The sequence below is a fragment of the Pimephales promelas genome, chromosome 4 (assembly GCF_988280905.1).
Source record: "Pimephales promelas chromosome 4, fPimPro1.hap1.1, whole genome shotgun sequence".
Taxonomy (NCBI): domain Eukaryota; kingdom Metazoa; phylum Chordata; class Actinopteri; order Cypriniformes; family Leuciscidae; genus Pimephales; species Pimephales promelas.
In genome coordinates, this window is record NC_142772.1 from 14,197,285 (window position 1) to 14,217,937 (window position 20,653).

At 38.7% G+C, this 20,653-nt stretch overlaps 1 protein-coding gene across 1 annotated transcript in view; it reads left to right on the plus strand.

Moving 5' to 3' along the window:
• Nucleotides 1–20,653, plus strand: part of pho (phoenix) — a 46,023-nt gene that overhangs the window by 13,048 nt on the left and 12,322 nt on the right. The window contains 3 exon segments of the mRNA XM_039690673.2: nucleotides 16,235–16,550; nucleotides 20,342–20,439; nucleotides 20,521–20,578. Of these exon segments, the coding sequence (XP_039546607.2) occupies nucleotides 16,235–16,550; nucleotides 20,342–20,439; nucleotides 20,521–20,578 (472 nt within the window).

Genomic DNA, 20,653 nt, shown 5'->3' on the forward strand with positions numbered 1-20,653 from the left:
GTGTTTTTGTGTATAAAAGTGTGTGTGTATGTGTGTGCGTAGGGGTGGGTATGTCTGTTTTGCACTCTTGATGTTTTACAGTGTCACCCCTTCAATGCTGAGCACTTTTTTTTCTGCATCGTGGCCGATTTGTAGATTGTACACACAAAAATTCTCAAAGTTTTTGTGTTTGTCAATTTCCCATTCATTTCCTATGGTCGGTCATTTTTGACCGAAGAGCACAAGTGTGACTATTTTTTTTACGACCACTTAAGGCCAATTTATACTTCTGCGTCGAGGGTACGCCGTAGTGTACACGTAGGCTACGCACGTAGGCGACGCCGTTGTGAGCATTTATACTTCTGCGTTCAGGTCTTGGTTGCTCTGCAGTACTGCTCGGAAACGCTAGTTGGCGGCGGAGGGTTTTAATGTTCCACTGTGTTTAGATTCCTCGCAGCTAGGTTACTACAAGCAATAGCGATTGAAAGAGAGCTGATCATGTTGGAGTTGGAGCTTATTGAGGTGGAAAAACAGTTCACTTTAGTGAAATTACTAAAACTGAAAGGCAGAAACGAGAGAAGATGTCGGAGGAGATGGTACGTGTGGAAATCATAGACAGTGGTGGAAATGCGTGAGAAGGTACGTGCGGAAATGCTTAGGAGGAAATGCAATGCTACCAAGCCGACCAATCACCGATCTTGCGGTCCGCGTCGTCACAACGTGTAGTTACATTTTTGAAGAGGTGCGCGTCAGGCGACGGCGAAGGGTACGCGGCATGGGACGCGTCTGTGCGTATGCTACGCCGTACCTACTGCGCGCACCCTACGCAGAAGTATAAATTGGCCTTTAGCCTGCTCGGATCATGACCTCAATTTTTTTTTGTGTTCACATACCCAATGCCATAAAAGTCACCAAGTTTCGTAACATTCCGATGAAGCTGTGATTTTTTACAATTTCAAAACAGAACTTTTTCGGTCAGAAATGACCGAAGAGCACCTGAGGGTTAAATATTCGTTAAAGTTTCTATTTTATGAAATTGTTGTGTTGTTGCTATATCACACTAAAGACAACCGTGTCAATTTACTGTTAAAAATAAAGTGATTTCAGCCAAACTGGACAAAAGCAAAGCGAACTGCAGGGACAGTGCGTGCGAGAGAGAGCGCACTTTATACTCGACGCGTCCGCAAGACTCGACGTTTATACTCGACACGTCCGCAAGAGCGCGAGTCTCTGCTGCCTGCGCGCGCACCTCTCCAAACGGACGAGGCATTTATACTTGACGCGCTCGCCGTTGTGCTATTCTGTGAAACGACAGGGGGCGAACTCTCGAGTAATTCACCTCTAAACCACCAGGAATCAGCAGCGAAGAAGTAGTTTGCCGTTTATTAGTAGTTCAATGGGGTCTTGCGGACCCTACGCGCACGACCGCCCACACCGCAATGACGTCATTTTTGCCGCGCGCCCTTCGCGCTCTTGCGGACGCGTCGAGTATAAACAAGGCTTGACCGTGCACGCGAGAGACCGAGTGTGTCAGTGCGCGTGAGAGACCGAGTGTGTTCGACAGTCCAAGCATAAGTAATTGGTACACAACACAAGTAATAAGAGGCATGGAAGTTCGATCAATGGACAACAATATAAATAAAAAAACAACAATTGAAAGTATTGCCACTGAATTAGCAGGATGTAGCTTGCCGAGTTCAGACTGCATGATTTTAGCCACGATTTTGGCTCGCCGACAGGTTTTGAGAAATCGCAGACAAATGCCCGAAATCACAGGCAAATCGGCGCTCGTTAACGCGAGTGGCAATCACGCAGTGTGAATGAGCAAAGACGCGAACTGAAAGAATCACAGACGAGTCGAAAATCCTGCTGTGTGAAAAGTGTTTTGACTGAAAACTACATCGGCGATCACCGGCAGCCAGTGAGAGAGCAAGATACAGAGCAGCGGGGAGTTCGGGGAGGAGTTATAGATCACATATCAACATAATATGGCATTGTGTCAGAAAAAAAACTTCTTCTCGGTCTATTTGGACACAATAAATGGAAGAAAAATGAGTAGACTCGTGTCTGTTTGACGTTTCACCAGCTGTAACGTTACCACAACCGGGTCGAAAAAAAAAGTCTCACGTGAGAACTCCGGTCTTGCACGTGTGGTGTCGCGTTGTTTCCTTTTCACATCTCACGTGTTTGTTGTGTAAACGTAGTTTGCGTGCAGCGTGCTAGTCTGTCGGCGATTTTTCCTATTGTAAAGTCATGCAGTGTGAAACGTTCTGTCACCGATCAATCGTCCAGTGTGAACACAGCAGTGACTGAATTCTGGCCAAGATAGTCATGCAGTGTGAAAAGAACAGCGACCCGACTACTTTGAAAATCATGCAGTCTGAACTCGGCATTACTTTCTCTCTTTTAACATAAGTCTTCAATCAGGTGTCAAGCCTCTGAAATCACACACTATTTCACATTTATTAATTATATCTCATTATTCAATAAACCAAACTCCAGTGTACTCGTCCCTAGAACCACAAATTTTTCAAATTACTGATCAATTACACAATTAAAAGAGAGACTTTCAAAATATCGATTCAGTGACCGACAGACAAATGGAGAAAGGACGGCATAAAATCCTGGATACCAAGAGAAGAGAGACTATCCATTTTAAATATAAATACAGAATTACATCATTAAAGTATGGTAAAGTCAGCTAAAAAAATCCACGTTTTCTATTACCATCCAGTAAGCCATGCATGACATCTAATGATAGGCTATTATTATAAATTAACATGAGTCTCTTAAACATATTGAATTTTTAAGCGCAATAATGTTAAAAATTATGAGTTAGAGTATCAGCAGGTACCTTCGTGAGCCATGGAACAACATTCAGGGGCCAATACAAATAGAACAACACAGGTAATTTCGGCTGAAATCACTTTATTTTAAACAGTAAATTGACACGGTTGTCTCTTGCAGATTTAACCATCTTTCTCACAGATGCCATTATCCTATTTAATGCTCTCATGGAAACACTTGCACAGACAACATTTGGTGAATACCATTCAGAGTCATTGTTATTTTATTTGACGCCCAAGAAACGAAAAATCTGGTTATGGTTCAGTGATTAGTTATGAAATATTACTGGCTACATAAATTCAATCTTATTTAATCCTCCTTATGAAAGTTTATCTGCTCGAATTATTTATGTTAATAAAACACTAGTTAAAAAAGACGTTTGTACTGATTATTGTTGTCCATAAATCGAACTTCCATGCCTCTTATATAGTAATTATATATTATGTACAATTAATTAGGCTACGTACTAAAGCCCGCACACACTCGGTCTCTCTCGCGCGCACTGAAACGCTCGGCCTCTCTCGCGCGCACTGAAACGCTCGGTCTCTCTCGCGCGCAAAACACTCGGCCTTTCTCGCGCGCACTGAAACGCTCGTTCTCTCTCGCGCAGTTCGCTTCGCTTTTGTCCAGTCCGGCGCAAAGCCTTGTTTATACTCGACGTGTCCGCAAGAGCGCGAAGCCTTGTTTATACTCGACGCGTCCGCAAGAGCGCGAGTCTCCGCTGCCTGCGTCGAGTATAAACAAGGCTTCATACTCTGCTCACTAACCAGGAAGAACAGTAAAAAAAGTATTTGCCTCTCGCTCAGAGTAGTTCGTCTGATGGAAAAAAAAGCAGCTTCATCAGTTATAGTAATGAGTTGCATTTTTTGGCAGTACCGGTAACGGCGTTATTAAAATGAGAAGAGTAATCAATTAGATTACTCTTTACTGGAAAAAGTAATGCCGTTAAATATAGGAACCATCCTAGGTTCGCACCGCATGTGTTCTGACTGAACATACCAGTATCATGCAATAATATACCATATAGAAAGAAATACAAACGAGGAGTAATTCACTAATGAGTTTGCCAATGTAACAGGGTTTGTTGTTGTGGGAAGGAGGCGGGAACAGGTGTTCTGTCGATTTTTGCTGCCTTGTTGAAAAATGCTACCGTAGCGCGAATTGATAACAGAATGCCGATTAAAGTCGTATGAAATACAATTATAATACAATTCTAAGTGATGAGTTGCTACTGTATACTGTAGACTACTGTTTTTATTTTTAGAACGGCGTGAAAAGTAAAAATTATCAAAAAATATTAACCCTTGTGCTGCATTAGATTTTTAACACCGTTGAGTGCATTAAGGGCCAAAAATGGCCACATATTAAACACTGCCTAAAATATTACATATTTTTATTATTTTCCACTTTTATCAAGTTAAATATTTTAACCAGCATCAGTCCTCATCATAACTACCAAAAATGTATTCAATTTCAGGATTTTAACCCTTTAATTACCAGTTTTGGTGGCGAAACCATCGATTAGTATAAGAGGAAAAAACACAAAAATTCAATTATTTTCAGTAAACTAAATGCAAAGTGAAACCCTTGGCTTTGGATTATCACAGTCTTGAATATGCCATGAACATGAATTGTTACTTTTTCTCTAAAAAAAAAAAAAGTATTCTATAAACATAAAACATATCAAAACTTCAAAACAAAATGGGGTCATTCTTCAGCTCATTTGCAGGAGCTGCAGAATTGCAATGCATGCTCCTTACAGATGTAATCACCATCAATCGGCTGCGAACAAAACGGGTTTGCAGTCGGTCACAAGTTTTCTCCACTCTGTTCGATTACTAGCAGCTCTTCGCATCTCGTCAGCTGTTGGTGGCATGTCATTGTTGATTAGTTTGCCGATGTATGTATGGTATAATGTGTGTGGCTTTAGGGCTGTCGCGGTTATGGAATTTCCCTTGCGGTAATGTTGAGTGGCTCAATAGCGCGATATGCGGTATTACCGCCATTTATTTATTTATTTATTTATTTATTTATTTATTTAATTTTTATGTTTTTGTTGCTATATAAATAATGTTTACGATGTGGACAAAAACGAGGACATTTTCAGTAACCAATGTAACCGAAACTAAACAGCGTCTACAGTATATGCGCATTGAAAGACTTTCACTCAGCGCGCATATTGTTATGACAACGGACTTTGAGCGAGTCATTGAACCGTTCATTCAACGAACACGTTTAAAAAAGCTGATTCAACAAGATGTTATTTATTTTTAACTTTGAGATTCAACTTTTCAAGGCTCAGCTGAGCAGCAATGCGTCGCATAGGCAATGCTGAAGCTGATGCTTCACTTATTAGAGACCCATTGATTCAATGCGTGACTCACTGATTTTATTTCGGCTTCCTTGTGTTGTGGGTAGGCTTGCCGCGATAGACGGTGTTGACGGTGTTACCGGTTTTAAGCCCCATCACCGGTGACATCACTTTCCCACCGTGACACCGCGATGTCTTGAGTTTTTTTTTTAAAGTATTCGTTTTTGCTAAAATATTTATTTGAATTAATTAAAAATTATAATTTTCAATTATTTAGTTCTGAAGAGAGCATTATAATTAAAAATGAACTGCGCAACGCGTGCCGTCACGTCACAGATCAGCAAGCATCAGGATTCCATTTAGCACGTGTGGAGACGAGAACTAGTCAAATTACAGAAAAGCAAGATAATGGCGGAAGATTTGGTGTCAAAACGCAACGCAAAAGCGTCTGTTTGGCAATATTTTAGCCAATATATATATTAATGTTAATAAATGCCAATTTATAGTGTTTTACTTTTTTTAGAGTGCATTTATGTAGGCTAAGGTCCTTTTTAAAGTTTTTATTTTATATTCGTCTCTTTTTATTTGGTTTTATCTTATTTAAACTTTGTTTAATTTATTTAGGCCTATTTTGTTTTCTTATTCGTTAATAAACGTTTTATTTTTTTTTGGGCCCACAGTTTGCCGATTTTCACTTTTTTCAGCCTATGCATGGGGTTATTTTCATTCGTTCGTTATGCTAATAAAAGTTCTGTCTATATTTTATTCGTTTATTATTCTAATAAAAGTGCTGTCTAAATAAAAGTTTATTGTCAGCGAGTTGTTTTTTTTTTTTTTTTTTTTTTTTGTCCATCCCAGCAATTGACGCTGAATTGCAATTGACGCTTATTTCGAAAGTGAAAGTATGTCATTTATGTAGGCTAAGGTCCGTTTTGAAGTTTTTATTTTATATTCGTCTCTTTTTAATTGGTTTTATCTCATTTAAACTTTGTGTAATTTATTTAGGCCTATTTTATTTTCTTATTCGTTAATAAACGTTTTATGGTTCTTATTTGTTTGGGCCCACATTTTGCCGATTTTCACTTTTTTCAGCCTATGCATGGGGTTATTTTTATTCGTTCGTTATGCTAATAAAAGTCTATAAATAAAAGTTTTATTATCAGCGAGTTGTTTTTTTTTTGTCCATTCAAGCAATTGACGCATATTTCGAAAGTGAAAGTATAACGCGCACGCATTTAAAAGCTATTTAACCCCCCCGCCCTGCCCTCCACGGTGACACCGGGATTACCGGTGTTGTCACACGTCGATTAACCGGTGGGAAATTTTCCTCACCGCGGCAACCCTAGTTGTGGGCAGTGGTGGAGGAAGTACTGAATCTCAGTACTTAAGTAAAAGTACAAATACCCAGATAAATATTTACTTTAGTAAAAGTAGAAGTAACACAATGACAACCATACTTAAGTAAAAAGTAAAAAGTACTTTATTTTAAATGTACTTTAAGTATTAAAAGTAAAAGTACTTGCATAACAATTTATTATCTTAATGTCTATTTTCTAATGATTAATAAAACATTTAATTCTAACTCATTCAACCTAATAGCCTACTCCTATAATGATGTTCAATAATGATGGAAAAAAACGTCACCATTTCTGAAACAAGCTTGCAATTAGGCAATATCATGCTTATATCATTGCAATATCCTTACTATATGTTAATATGTTTGGCAGTAAACGCGATTCATTTATGGTGTAATTCTGAACCTCTTGGCTTGCCATAATCCTAACCAAACCAAACATATATTACACACGGTGTGTTTCCTATGCACGTAAAAACAAATTTTCGCGTATGAGTTGCACGATAAACACACTGCGTGTGAGACGCATTTAGTGTGACCGGCCGTGCTGTTGATATACTGCCGGGTTGATATACTGTATCTATGGCAACCAAACGTCACTGGTGTAAGGGTTAGACCACTAGGGGGCGCCATCTGCCCAAATATATCTGCGTCTCATTTCACGTTAAAGGGTGCCATGTGCGTTGGATATTTACGCTTTTGCAAAAGCGTCCGATATGGCGCTTTAGGATGAGAACGGGCTCGACGGTCAGATTACGTTTTGGCAGGGGAAAAACTGATCAGAAAATGTAACGAAAATGTAACAGAAGTTGTAGAAATGTAGTGGAGTAGAAAGTATAATAATTGCTGCAAAATGTAACGAAGTAAAAGTAAAAAGTAGGCACTATTTATTGTACTTAAGTAAAGTAAAGATACGTGAAAAATGTACTTAAGTAAAGTAAAGAAGTATTTGTACTTCGTTACATTCCACCACTGGTTGTGGGATGCTGACCAGAGCTGCTGCTGACGCGCATTTATGGGAAAATACCCGTGAAGAGAACATTGAGAACAACAGAACAAGAGAACAACATTAAAATGATGATGCGACAAATTTTTCGCTTCCCTTTGACACGACAAGCTTTTCACGACTTCAAAGACAGACGCAGGTAATTGCACGCGCAGCGCGTGACGCGCTCTGCCGATCTCTCTCATTCACTGTCTGTGTGAAGCCTGTAGGCTACACATCACCATGATAAACAGTCTTGCTATCGTTATGAACTTGTTTAACATTCAATACACATGCATTAAGTTCAAAACAAGAAGGGTATAGCCTTATAAAAAAAAAACGTGAATATCGCGGTTGCTGCGGTTACGTGCTATCCTCTGCGGTTGACTTGTCAGAAGCGCGGTACTACAATATTGCGGTTACCGCGACAGCCCTATGTGGCTTTCCTCGGCTTCGTTTGCCATGTCATTCTTTGGGTGCATATAACACATATTAGTTAATTTTGTCATTTGGGTCTCTTCTAAGTGAGTGGCCGACAAAGCGTAGCTGCCTTGGGTTTGAAGGATAAGCTGGTTCTTTGCGACAGCTTTGTATACAGCTTGGTTACTTATTTGATCTATCTTCTTTATGCCAAGATTCTGTAGCAATTGGTGGCGAAGCTGTTGAGTGAGTTTTGCATTTTCTGGTTGATAATCCAACTTTCGCAGCCGTACAGGAGGATGGAGATGCACGCTGCTTCAAAGATGTTTAGTTTGAGTTTGATTGGAAGAGTTTTTGACAGAAATACATCCTTCATTTTCCAGAATGGTCCCCACACTTGTCCTTTTCGTGCTCTCATGTCTGTTTTGCTCGATGCAATGTAAGAGCCAAGATACTTGAAGTCTTTTGTCCATTCAAGTTTTTGTCCGTCAAGTTAGATGAATTGATATAGGTGGATCAGCGTCTCTGGCCCGGCAAGTTCTTGGTTGCTTCCGTCTTTTTAATGTTTTCCTCAAGACCCACTTGTTTTGCCCACTTTGCTGTTGTTTGAAGTTGAGCTTTACAGCTGTAAATGCCACATTTTGAGTAGGTAGTGGAGATTTTTCTTTTTTGTTAGGGCTGAAACTGCACCCCCTCCTCCTCTTGTCATGGGTGTCTGCAGACCCACTAGCTTTTCTTCATCTTGTCGAGTTTAAAATTGCTGCACCAAGATGTGCATACCTTTATAACTTTTGCATCAACCACACTTGTATGAAAGGCAGACTTCGTTATTATTGTATATTATTGTCTAAGAACTGACTGCATGGCTGTGTTTGTGCTTCTTCATACGTACGAAGTTATGAATTAACTTTGAAACAGACTGCTAAAAAAAGATGTCAAAGATGCGTAAAATTCAAAAGATTCATGTTTGTGCGTAACACACACACACAGAGAGAGAGAGAGAGAGGGACATAGATAGAGAGAGTAAACAGAAAGGGTAAAATATGACCTTTAGGATATTGTGATTTGCCACTCGCACAAACACCATGTATTATATGTAGGCCCTACACACACACACACACACTTTTGTCAACACACACACACACATTGCTCTCAGACATCCACACATACTCAGAAACATAATTTTAGATCATTGAGCCATTAAAATGCTTCATAACGCACTCCATACTGCCCCTAGTAGAAACCAGGAAAACAAGGTGCATTTCCACCCATAGGGAATACAGATGTAGTGACATCATCTGGTGGAATACACTATATAATGCAAATATAATGCTTTTGCTTCAAAATGAAAGGATGTTTGAGCAAAAATCATGTTTCATGTATTAATGACAGCCTCGGATTTAAACAACGTTTTAATGGGTTTCAATTTTTGGTCTTTATGGTGCTGAGTGTTACTATTTGATCTACACAGTTTGTGTTGTACATATTTTGCAAATTTGGATCACATTTTTTACATTTATCCAAAAAGTCTCAATTTTGCCAAATTACATACCATTTGCATTAAAACAGCCAAAATGGTCAAAGAAATTAAACTGCAAAAGACCAAAAATGTCCCTAATTCAGCATAAGGGTTAATCTTTGACTTGTCAAAGTACAGCTTTCCTCATAGTAACTGAAACTTTCAGTTATTCTTTTTCAGCTGGCTGACCGTACAAATATAGTAGTAAGCATTTTTTAAAGGGAAATTATACATTATAACAGGAAAATGTACCTTTTAAAAAAAAAACTGTCAGTCGCACATGCGCATAACCGGTAAGTAGCAAATCTCGATGGGTAGTGTAACGCGCTGCTTCAGGAAGAAGGAGATGGATAGCTCACAACTGAAGATATTACGTGCGGAGGCCAGACAGATTCACGGAGTCGATATGCATCTCAAAACTCGTGCTTTATTCCACATCGAACTCGTGCATATAACTATCTGTTGCACGTCCTCCCATCCACATCGTTAATTAACAAGCAAAGTAAAAATAATATAAAAGTCGGCATCAAACAGAAATTACACACATGGGGTGTTCGAGGCAGACGGCATATAGCACATATAGCACAATAATGACGACTCTCTAACAGGAGCGCGCAGCTCTTCAAGGGGCCACACCCCATTTCCACCCGTCACAGATTCTTAAAGGGGACACACCATATTTCTACTCGTTACAATAGCATGAATCGTCAGAACAAGAACACCTGCAAACATTTAAACATTTTAATAGTAAAATAAACAAATACAAAACAAAAGCATAAGCCAGTAGCCCCTCACTGCTGGCCACACACAACAGAAACACAACATAAAATCAGGCCTGTTCCCATGGGGCCGTATTAAGACAGTGTGGTGCAAGGGCCGGATTATCCAAAAGGGCACTTAGGCCAGTGCCCAGGGGCACCAACCATTCACAACCAATAGGGGGGAACCACATGACAAGCTTAAAAATTATTTTTCGAAAATTGCTGTGATTAACTTAAAATTCTTGAAATAGCCTACCATACATAACGCATTAATGAACACTAATTTAACAATAATAAAAATAATAAGAAATTATAAATAAATAAAGATTACATGACCACTATCACTCCCCCTTCCCCAATCGGTCAGAGTTGAGTTCAAGAGGGCACCAAATTCAAAAATTCTTTTACATTTTGACTACATATATGACCCACTTTCAATAAAGATAATTGTTGAAATGGGGTGAAGTGCTCCTTTAAACTCATTTAGTGATGGAAGCATATAGTCAGCTTTAATATGTTTTGTAAAGTATTCCAAGACACGGGCGCGATCGAACTGTGTGTGGCCAGAAAGAGAGAGACACGCGAGCGTGATCGAACAGTGGAAACATAAAAACATACTTCGTCATTTTGTTCATACAGGACAACACTCAGTCTGCAAAGTGTTTACTTATATTTGTGTAGGCCTATACTCGCAATAAAACACAGTTTTAAAAGCAAAACATATTTATCCAACCCCTTTTTAAAACAGTCTGTGTGTTGTAACGTCTTTCAGAGTTTGAAGTCTACCCAGATGAAGAATAGAAAAGACAGTCCAAACGAACTGGTAGTTCCACGAGTCCTTTTATAGTTGCTTTCTTTCAGTTAAGCACACTCTTCACATACAGTACATGTCGAAAGAGCGGATGTTAACAGGGAAAAGAAAACGCTCTGTAAAACGCTACAAATCAAAGTAAAATGTATTATCTGAATGAAATGAACTCGAATGTATCGTCCTGTGGAAGCATTCATTCACAAACGGCATACGAAGAGTTAAACTAGATCTTCATCGCTGGCAAAAATATGATGCATTTGCAGATTATTACGTGATGATAGCACTACAACAAATATGATGACATTATCCGTTGTTTGGACATATAGGCTACATTAATTTAAAGGCTACATTAAATAAGCTAGGCTACCATTGTCCACAGTTTATGAAATGAACACCCGCTATCCCATGGTAATGTGTGTGTATTGCGCAGTGGCATCACACAAATAGTTTTGATTGAAACTAATTTGTTTAAAAAGTAGGCTATTGCAGTAACAAGGCAGGTTCACATAAAATCATTATGACCTATGACATTATATTTTTATTTAACGAGCATCTGGTTTGGTGATGCAAAAACGGTCTGTCGTGCTTTTTGTTTTTTTCTTCCATGTTTACTACCGCTATGTTAAAAATACAACTAAAACATGTTACTTGTTCAATAAATAAACAGTTTGTTTGACAAATCACTAAAGGTGAAATTTACCTGTAGCCTCCCTTTGTCATTTTAAGGGTGCTTTTTTTCGATAATCGACTCTTGCTCCTTGATTTTCGAATGGCATTTTTGGCAGAAATTCACACCCCTAATGATAAGTGAGTTTTAGATTTAATCAGTGCGATTTACTGCAATGTCAGAGAACCACAACAAAAGTGGTTGTTACTTGTTCAGATGACATTTTCCGGTGAAATTAAATTATGTTGGTCAGACTTCCAAAAATAATTATGTGATTCTGAATGCCAGTATCCACAACGGTGCAGTGATTGACATTTGCACACTCTCCTCAAACATTTGCTGCGTCCGAAATCTCCACTCAAACCGCTACTCCCTACCCCCTATATATGGGGTAGAGAGCAGAGCAAATGTAGTGAGCTCACCAGCATAATAGAACACTTTCGGACACTACTATATCGTCTCTCGGTGCCGTTGATTACATCATCTGTCAGCTGGTGCCGAGCCGGCTCTGGGCTAAATATATTTTTTAAAATAAATACATTACATTATATTATATTCATTACATTACAAAATTTTCTGGCCGTTTTTGTTATAATGAGCTTATTTTTATTATAACTTATTTTTACAATCAGCGCAATGCATGATGGTATGTAGGGCTTAGGTTAGTGACCATCGGTTGTACACTACTTTTCAAAATGCATTCTGGGATACATTGAGTGGACTATATAGGGTATAATAATCACCACTATACATTCAGACAGCACTACAAAATGGCGAGCTCACTATATAGTCCACTATATAGTGAGTAATGGGTGATTTCGGACACAGCAATTGTGTTCATCCGCGCTGTGCCGAATTACAACTCGGGTTAAGTTGATAATTATGCAAATTACTGCAATTGCAGATTTCGAACAGAGATGGCGACAGAGGAAAATGCCGGACTGCAGCTTTAAAGGATTAGTTCACTTTAAAAAAAAAACTTTTGCTGGTAATTTACTCACACCCAAAAATCCTTTAATGTTTTTATCAAAAACCTTCATTTCTTTTCGACTGGATGACATGGGGGTGAATAAATTATCTGCAAAAGTTTTTTTTAAAGTAAACAAATCCTTTAATTGCCAAACGTATCTTTAGAAAAGTTCACGTTGTTGCAGATGAAATAACACGGATAATGCTTCTAGGTCATGTGACCACATGCAGATATATAGCATGCAGTCTATGGACTGCCATTTTGAATGTGCCCTGAGGAAGGCCAAAGAGGCCGAAACATGTTGGCATATGTTTTTTCATGGATAGCCAAGTTTAAATTAGTGGTCGACCGATATATTGGCACAGCCGATATATATATATATATATATATATATATACTGTATATACACGATATAATTCTGACTCGTGCGACTCTTTTTCGTGTCGGACCGATTTTCAGTTTTGTTGTGCATTTGTCCTGCAGTGCTCGTGCAGTGTAAGGGAGAAACGAGAGGTGATTAACCTCTCACGACGATCGACAGTAGGATGGTCGGATGAATTTCTGGCAGGTCAAAAATTTTGGTCGCTCCTCGTGACTACATCGCACAGTTGAAGCAAAACTACAAACAGGTTGCCCTAAACTCAAGTGTTTTTCCCTCACTGCGCCTGCGCGAAAACAGAAGTTTAATCATTTCATTTGCAGCAAAAATAAAATTAAAATAAAAACGAAAAGAGGGAGATCTTTAAGTTCTGTAGCTACAAATTACTGTTGCTTACCTCCAGTTCGTGTTGCAGAATACCCAGGTCTTCCAAGCCATTTGCGATGTAATTGACATTTATTAATTTGTTAAACAATGTTTTTTGAAATGAACCTGTTTTTCATTGATGATTAATTATTGCAATGTTCGTTCATTGCAATTAATTATTGCAATGAGCACATAAATTCTGAACTTTGGCTTTGCATCGCATGCGATTTACTTGTTGAGTGTGAGTACTACTCACATACTCACTGAGTAGGTACCTTGCTGAAATCGCACAGACATCGCACAGTGTATGCCCGCCTTATCAGAAAAGGCAAATATTCAGCCTAAAATACTTTCTCATTTACCGTCAACTTTATGCAAATGCGCATACTGTACATCATTTAAACAAATCTCTGAATATCTAATAAACATTTAATTTCACAAACCTTGCAGATTTAATCGAATCCAGCTGTGGTATCTTGTGAGCCGGCATAAACGTGTTACTGCAAGTGATGGTCCGTGCGCAGTGAGTGGATGCGAACAGAAGTTCAGCTTCACAGGAGACGCGATCGAAACATTTGAAATCCTTTATTTCAATACAGTATATGCTGTGCTATATCCAGTTGCCCAGAGCCCACTGTGTCATATTCTTGTCGTTTTCACAGTGTGCTGTATGTGCAATTAGCGTTACCTTGTCAAAAAATAGTAAAAAAAAAAGTATTTAAAAAAAAAGATTATCAGTGCAGGTGAAATTACCAGATTACTGAGTGCCCTGTTACAGTGTTTACTTCCTTTTTATTCACACATTCGTGTTTTTAAACAATGACTTTATTTGTGAAAAAAAAAAAATTCAGATTCAAGAAGTTGCAATCTAAAGTATAGGGCCTAAGCATGTTTATTTTAAAGATTTTTTTCAATATAAGATTATTAAATTCATCTAATTTATTAAATATTGATTTTAAAAAAAAATCGGTCGACCACTAGTTTAAATAAAGGCTTTTTAAACTTGTATTCCTTTTGAGTGCCTCAGACTTCCTGTTTATTTGAGAAACATTTTGGATCTCCAAACTGAAGAGCACCAAGGGAACACATTTAAGTAGCACTCCTAACTCATTTGTGGGATAACACGGATAACCTTGCATAAATATTTTAATCAGATTAAATGTTGATTTTTAGTCACTCAGACCCCTTTATCTAAACACTTACTCGTTTGTAGTTCTAACCTAATCCTCCCAATGTGTTGTTGGCAATATTTATGAAGATTTTTTTGTTGCAAAACTACTGAACGCCTGTGATAGTGAAATTTGTAGTTGTAGAGAATAGTCACACATGTATATCAAATTTGAAGTCACAGAGAGAAATGTTTTAAGAGCTGCAAACTTGTAGACTTTGTTTTTTTTTTTAATCTTCCACAAACAACAGTTACACCTTCTCAAATTGTTCATCGAGTGGTTATTTCAGGCAAAGTTGCTCTTCTATCAGCTTGAATCAGTCAGCCCGTCTCCTCTGACCTCTAGCATCAACAAGGCATTTTCGTTCACAGGACTGCCACATACTGGATGTTTTCCCTTTTCACACCATTCTTTGTAAACCCTAGAAATGGTTGTGCGTGAAAATCCCAGTTTGTAAAATACTCACATCGGCCCGTCTGGCACCAACAACCATGCCATGCTCAGAATTGCTTAAATCACATTTTTTCCCCATTCTGACATTCAGTTTGGAGTGCAGGAGATTGTCTTGACCAGGACCAGATAATTGCATTAATGAGAAATTGAACAGGTGTTCCTAATAATCCTTTAGGTGACTGTATATTGTAATATACATTTTGCCCATATCGTCCAGCCCTACGTCTGTGTGATATAGCACGTTGACAATTTACGCAATAGTATTCCACCACCACAGGTTGCCAGTTGGTGGAAAACACAGCAAATTGCAGCCATGGAAGCCAACAAACAAAATGGGTCAGTGATCACAGATTGTACTCCACACCAACCTAAAAAGCCTCCACACCCATCTAAAAATCTCTATCACCAGGAGCAAATTAAAACGTGATAACTTATCATACATCAATAAATCAACTCATCAGCTTAGTGTGTAAATCTCCTTGCATTCCATTGTTAATTGCTCTCGTTCCTGTTGCATATACTCAATCTGGTAACCCGCCTGAGCGTCGAGTCTGAGCAGGAGGGGGCGAGTGAAGCAAGTCTATATTAAAAAAAAAAAATCAATTGCAGTACCCATTTCAACCACTAGCTGCCAATCTCGAGAGGCTGAGATCAGAAGAATTCACATTTATTAATGTAGCGCTTTTACCTCTGACTTGTTATCAGAGGTAACTGTCTTAAGTTGTGTATTTCAGAAATGTACATTTACAAAATAGCTACATTTTTAGTATTTTAGCTAATAATGTATTATAAAAAAATGAGCTCATTGAAGTAATGAATAACAAATGACAAGAAGATGACAGATTTATTTTATCAAGTGACGAGAGTGAGGTAAGCTACCTGACAAGACAAGCGTGCAAGATTTGGTTTCATAGCAACATGTAAAAGCACCTATTTGGCAATATTTTGGATTTAAATAGGGAACGTTGAAACATTGTGGCTGCCATAAAGGTGACAGCATGCAGAGGTAATGCTTCTAATTTACACCCACACCTTGAAACGCACCACATGAATGAGGCTCCCATGCTTGTTCGTTTTGTTAAAAGCTCTGTTTAATAAAGTTGGTTTGTTTTTCAAAATAATCTCATAAAATCATGCTTTAAAATTAAGTTTCAGTGCTAAAACTGAAAATGATTCACTGAAATGATTCATTTGTAATTGTTTTCTCATGCACTGCATCACTTCTCTGTATTTCCCTATACAGTGACTCTGGTGAAAGCCTGTTTGTAACACAGTCTATGACCAAACCAGTCCGAACTGAAAGACAACAACATTCTAGATCAACTAAGAGAACAGAGTCCATCTCTGATGATACTGGTGATGATGGAGAGGGGGCTACCAGCAGCCTCCCAGAAAATGAAGACACAGAATATCAAGAGGGAAGTGAAGGTCTCCATGCATTGTGCCCAAAAAGAGGAAAAAGGATTGATTATGTTCCCCCTCAGAAAGCTACTTTTCCCTTTTTGTTGAAATCGCACAGACAGCGGCACCTGCCCATGAAGAAGCACCAGATTCTAGAGGTGGCGTTTATTCATGTTTTTTGTGCATTATATTTGTATATTATGTCAGTTTAAAATTACATTCTGTCTGATAAAATGGTCTCTGGAGCCGTATTCACAAAAAATCTTTAAGGGGTCATTGGATGCAAATTTCACTTTTATAAGGTGTTTGTATATAAATTTGTCTTTGCAGTTTGTTTTTTTATTGTATGGTGGTGGTATCGATTGACTAAGCCTAAACGCTCCCAATAATCAAGCCGTTTGGGTTTTCTGAGCAATATGATGTCATATTGCTCATGCTCTGCCCACGACCACTGACGGACTGTGCCGTATTAGCATATTCCCACTCTCAGCCATTTGTATACCAAGGCAGGTAGCTAAGGCAGCACTTTACATGTCTTGTGTTGACTCCCCATGGAAGAGAGGGGTGGGGTGAGTTCCTCATCATTTAAAGAGACATGCACCGTACGGGTCGCTGTGAACAGAGCTGTTTTTGGTTAAAATTCTTCAATGGTTGTGTAAACCAACACAATTTATACCTCAAAGTAAGTTACTAACTTTACAGGAAGAACCTAAAGAATCATACCAACTTGTGGAAAATGTGCATCCAAAGACCCCTTTTAAGGCTAAAAGTGGGAGTATTCAAGAGGACTCTTGAATTCTCTCCAAATCGCAAACAATCCTAATGGACGTTGTTGGCAATCGACCTCCTCGAGCCGATTAGATTGACGGCTTGAACGTGCTCCTCCCAAACTTTATTTATAAAGTATAATGTGTCACTTGAATTCTGCATCTCGAGATGCAGACATGTAGGAGGCTGACAATTAGCTGAACATATACTACTTTAAGTAGTGAGACAGCCTACCTTTTAAAACCTTTATTTGAATATTTCAACATTTGTTTTTTAAAACCTTTATTTGAATATGGCAACATGATGGGCTAACTCATTCTAAAATATTTCTATGATTAAATTGCTGACATAGACTCCTCCCCCATCAGCCAATCACTGTGGTCATAGTTAGTAAGCACATTGACAAGGTCAACCTCACCCTTTTTCTTAGCTTAAAGAGCATATTGCAGGTAAAAAAAAAATTGAAATTTATAGATAACCTTGTATGAAAATACTATATGAAAACTTAATGCAGGATTTAAAGGTGCAATACCTAAGATTTTTGCATTAAAATATCCCAAAATCACAAGGCCAGTGTTATATATTTAGTAAAGATGATAACTCACAATATTCCAAATGTTTCAAACAATGTTTAAATCGCGAGAAAATTGAGATTTTAACCAAGGAAACGGCACGTGTCAGCAGGGGTGAGCTGGGAGTCGCGAGTCAATCGCGTCATATCCGCTTACCTCGGTTTCCGCTCTTACTACGTGTAGTCCTGGACAAATGCGGTAGTTGTAGTTGTGCGTTAGCGCCTATCAAACGGCAGCTTGTTTCGCGCATTTGTTATGGAATGGAGCACATATATTCTTTTCATTTATTCTCGGAATGTGAACTGTTGGCTGTAAAGGGGGTCGCACACCGGACGAGAAGCGCCGCGTCACGTTTAGGACAACTCCAGTAACGTTATCGAACACCGGACGCGCACTTTCTCATCAGTGTATGGCCAGCAATATTGTTATGTTTAATGACAGAAAATGAAGATAATGTCTGTTCTATGTTATTGTACTGTACAATTAAATACAATCGTTGCTGAGTCTGCATTCTGAAAACTTTACCTCAGAGCATCCGTTCACAGAATGAATTGAGAATCTCACGTGAAAAATCTAATAATAATCAGTAATTGTCATTCAAGCAGCTGATTTCTGTAAATGACTGCAAAACTAAATGCATAGATATTGCAGCATAGGGCAAAGTCAGGATCCATTAGCAACGGTTTGAGGCAAAAATAATTACAATTTTATATAAAACTATGTAAATGGCGCTCTGTGGTGCAGCAGGGTTTTGAACACGGTCCTGAAACGTTGCTGGGCGCCGCGGACAGACGCCGAATGGCGCCGCCGGTATGTGTACACTTATAGATAATAATGTGTTCGAATAATTATGTGGTGCAACGCGGCGCTGCAGCTTCTCGTCCGGTGTGCGACCCCCTTAACGTTAATTTTGTGAAACTGTAGCTGTGGTTGAATACTTACACGACATGAAAAGATGTGTCAAATGTACATTGCAGACATCCCAAGTCTCCCGGATCTCCCGCATATTGATAGCGTTTCCCTGATGCCCGCAAATTAGTTCAAATCTCCCGGGATATAATGTTAGAGCGAGACATACTGCGCGCATAACATACAGCGCGCTGCGCGTGCACTGTACAGAGGGAGAGACTTTGCGTTTGTGCCTCGCGAACGCGAAAGTTAGCCTTCCCTCCCACCCCCACAATCTTGTTATCGAAATATACCTCCCGGAAATGAATTCTTGCAGGTTGGGATAACTGACATTAAATTGATTTTTTATTTTTATAAAGTTACCAAGGAGGGCCAACCACGTCAACTCCTTGCGAGAGACCTGCCCCTTCAAACCCTCTCCACCATCTTCGTCCAGTGACTCGTACAGTAACATCTGTGATAACTAATTTACTTTTAAACCTGACTTTTCTTGCACGGTTATTTCAGTTTAATGAAATACAAGCATGTCATTAAACGCAACGTTTATAGAAATCGAACTTTACCTCATCCATGACAACTAATTTTCGATTCCCGTCTGACTGATTTATCCACGGTGGAGTTGAAAACAACAGTTCCCATCATTCCGCGTTCCTCCACGGCGTCATCAAGCAAAGCCGTTGTTGTTGTTTTGAATGTAGCGCCCTCTAGCGGCATCTAGATCTTAGGTATTGCACCTTTAAAATGTTTTAAAACAACATAAGGGCACTAATTTAGAAGATAAAGTGAGCGTTTCTTGGACTGCTAGTAAAAACGGCTTTTTTTTTTTCAACATCGCGTCATTTGACGTCATATCAAGGAGCCGCAGCCTCGGCTCAGTGGAGAGCAGGCTGGTGTTCAGTGAGAGCGCTCGTCTGTCAGTGTGCTTTCGTTAGTTTTTGGATTTTAATTTATCATCGTCATGGTAAATTATTGTGTTTGTGGAGATTGCAAAAACTCCAGCCTGTCAGGACTTCAAGATCGAGTCCACAAGTTTCCATTACAATAAAAGTGACGGTGCTATATAGCCTATCTTTCGTTCCTGGTGCGGTTTGAGCAGGTGAAGAGACGGGATTTCTCTTCTGCATCGGCTCGGAAAACGCGGTCGTGTGTAGCGTTCACTTCAGATCAAATGACTATAGCATCCCGCCGATATGATGGAGTTCAACATCATGGTATGCCGAAGCAAGAATATTGATCGTCGTATACTACCAATGGCATCAAATAGTGGTATATAGGTAACTTAGTCATGTCATGCCCTAAATTAAACTCTAACGAACTGCTAACGAACTCTAAACGACTGCAGAAGCTTCTGTAGCGTGTTTATACGTATATTTTAAAGAAAATCTAGTTCCTACGTTGTTTTTCTATGCATTGACTCGTTGGGTCCTCTAACCTGCAATATGCCCTTTAAGTCTTCTCTTTATTCCTTGTTGGTCTCAGCAGATTTGTGAATAGGTTTTAAGAGAACTCTTAACTAATAACTTTTATTGTCATTTAGGAGAACTCTTAGTGGTAAGAAATTAAATGTTTTATGAATGTCTCTAGAAGAAAAAAAAATGGAAAAATAAAAAAAAATAGTACTTTACTGTCACTGGTTGTTATAATGCTGTCATTTAAATGTATTAAATTTATGCATGTTTATTTTTTGTATTTCTTTTTAGAACTCAGAAATTGGAGGGTTCCTCAAATGCATAAAGAAAATCAAGGAGGGTTATGTAAAAACAGGAAGAGCAATCAGTTCCTATATGCTGGAGTCTCGGTAAGTTCTAATTAATAACAAATAAAATATTTAATAACTGTAAATTATTAGTTTTAATGGAAAACTTGAACTTTGTTTCAGGCTAAATGATAATTCTGATGGGGATGACCACAACATTGATCATGAAGTCACAAAAGTGGTATGTAATTACTGCAGACATTATAGTAAAAGATATGCTTTAGTGTAACACATTTTTGTTTTGATATCTTCTAAA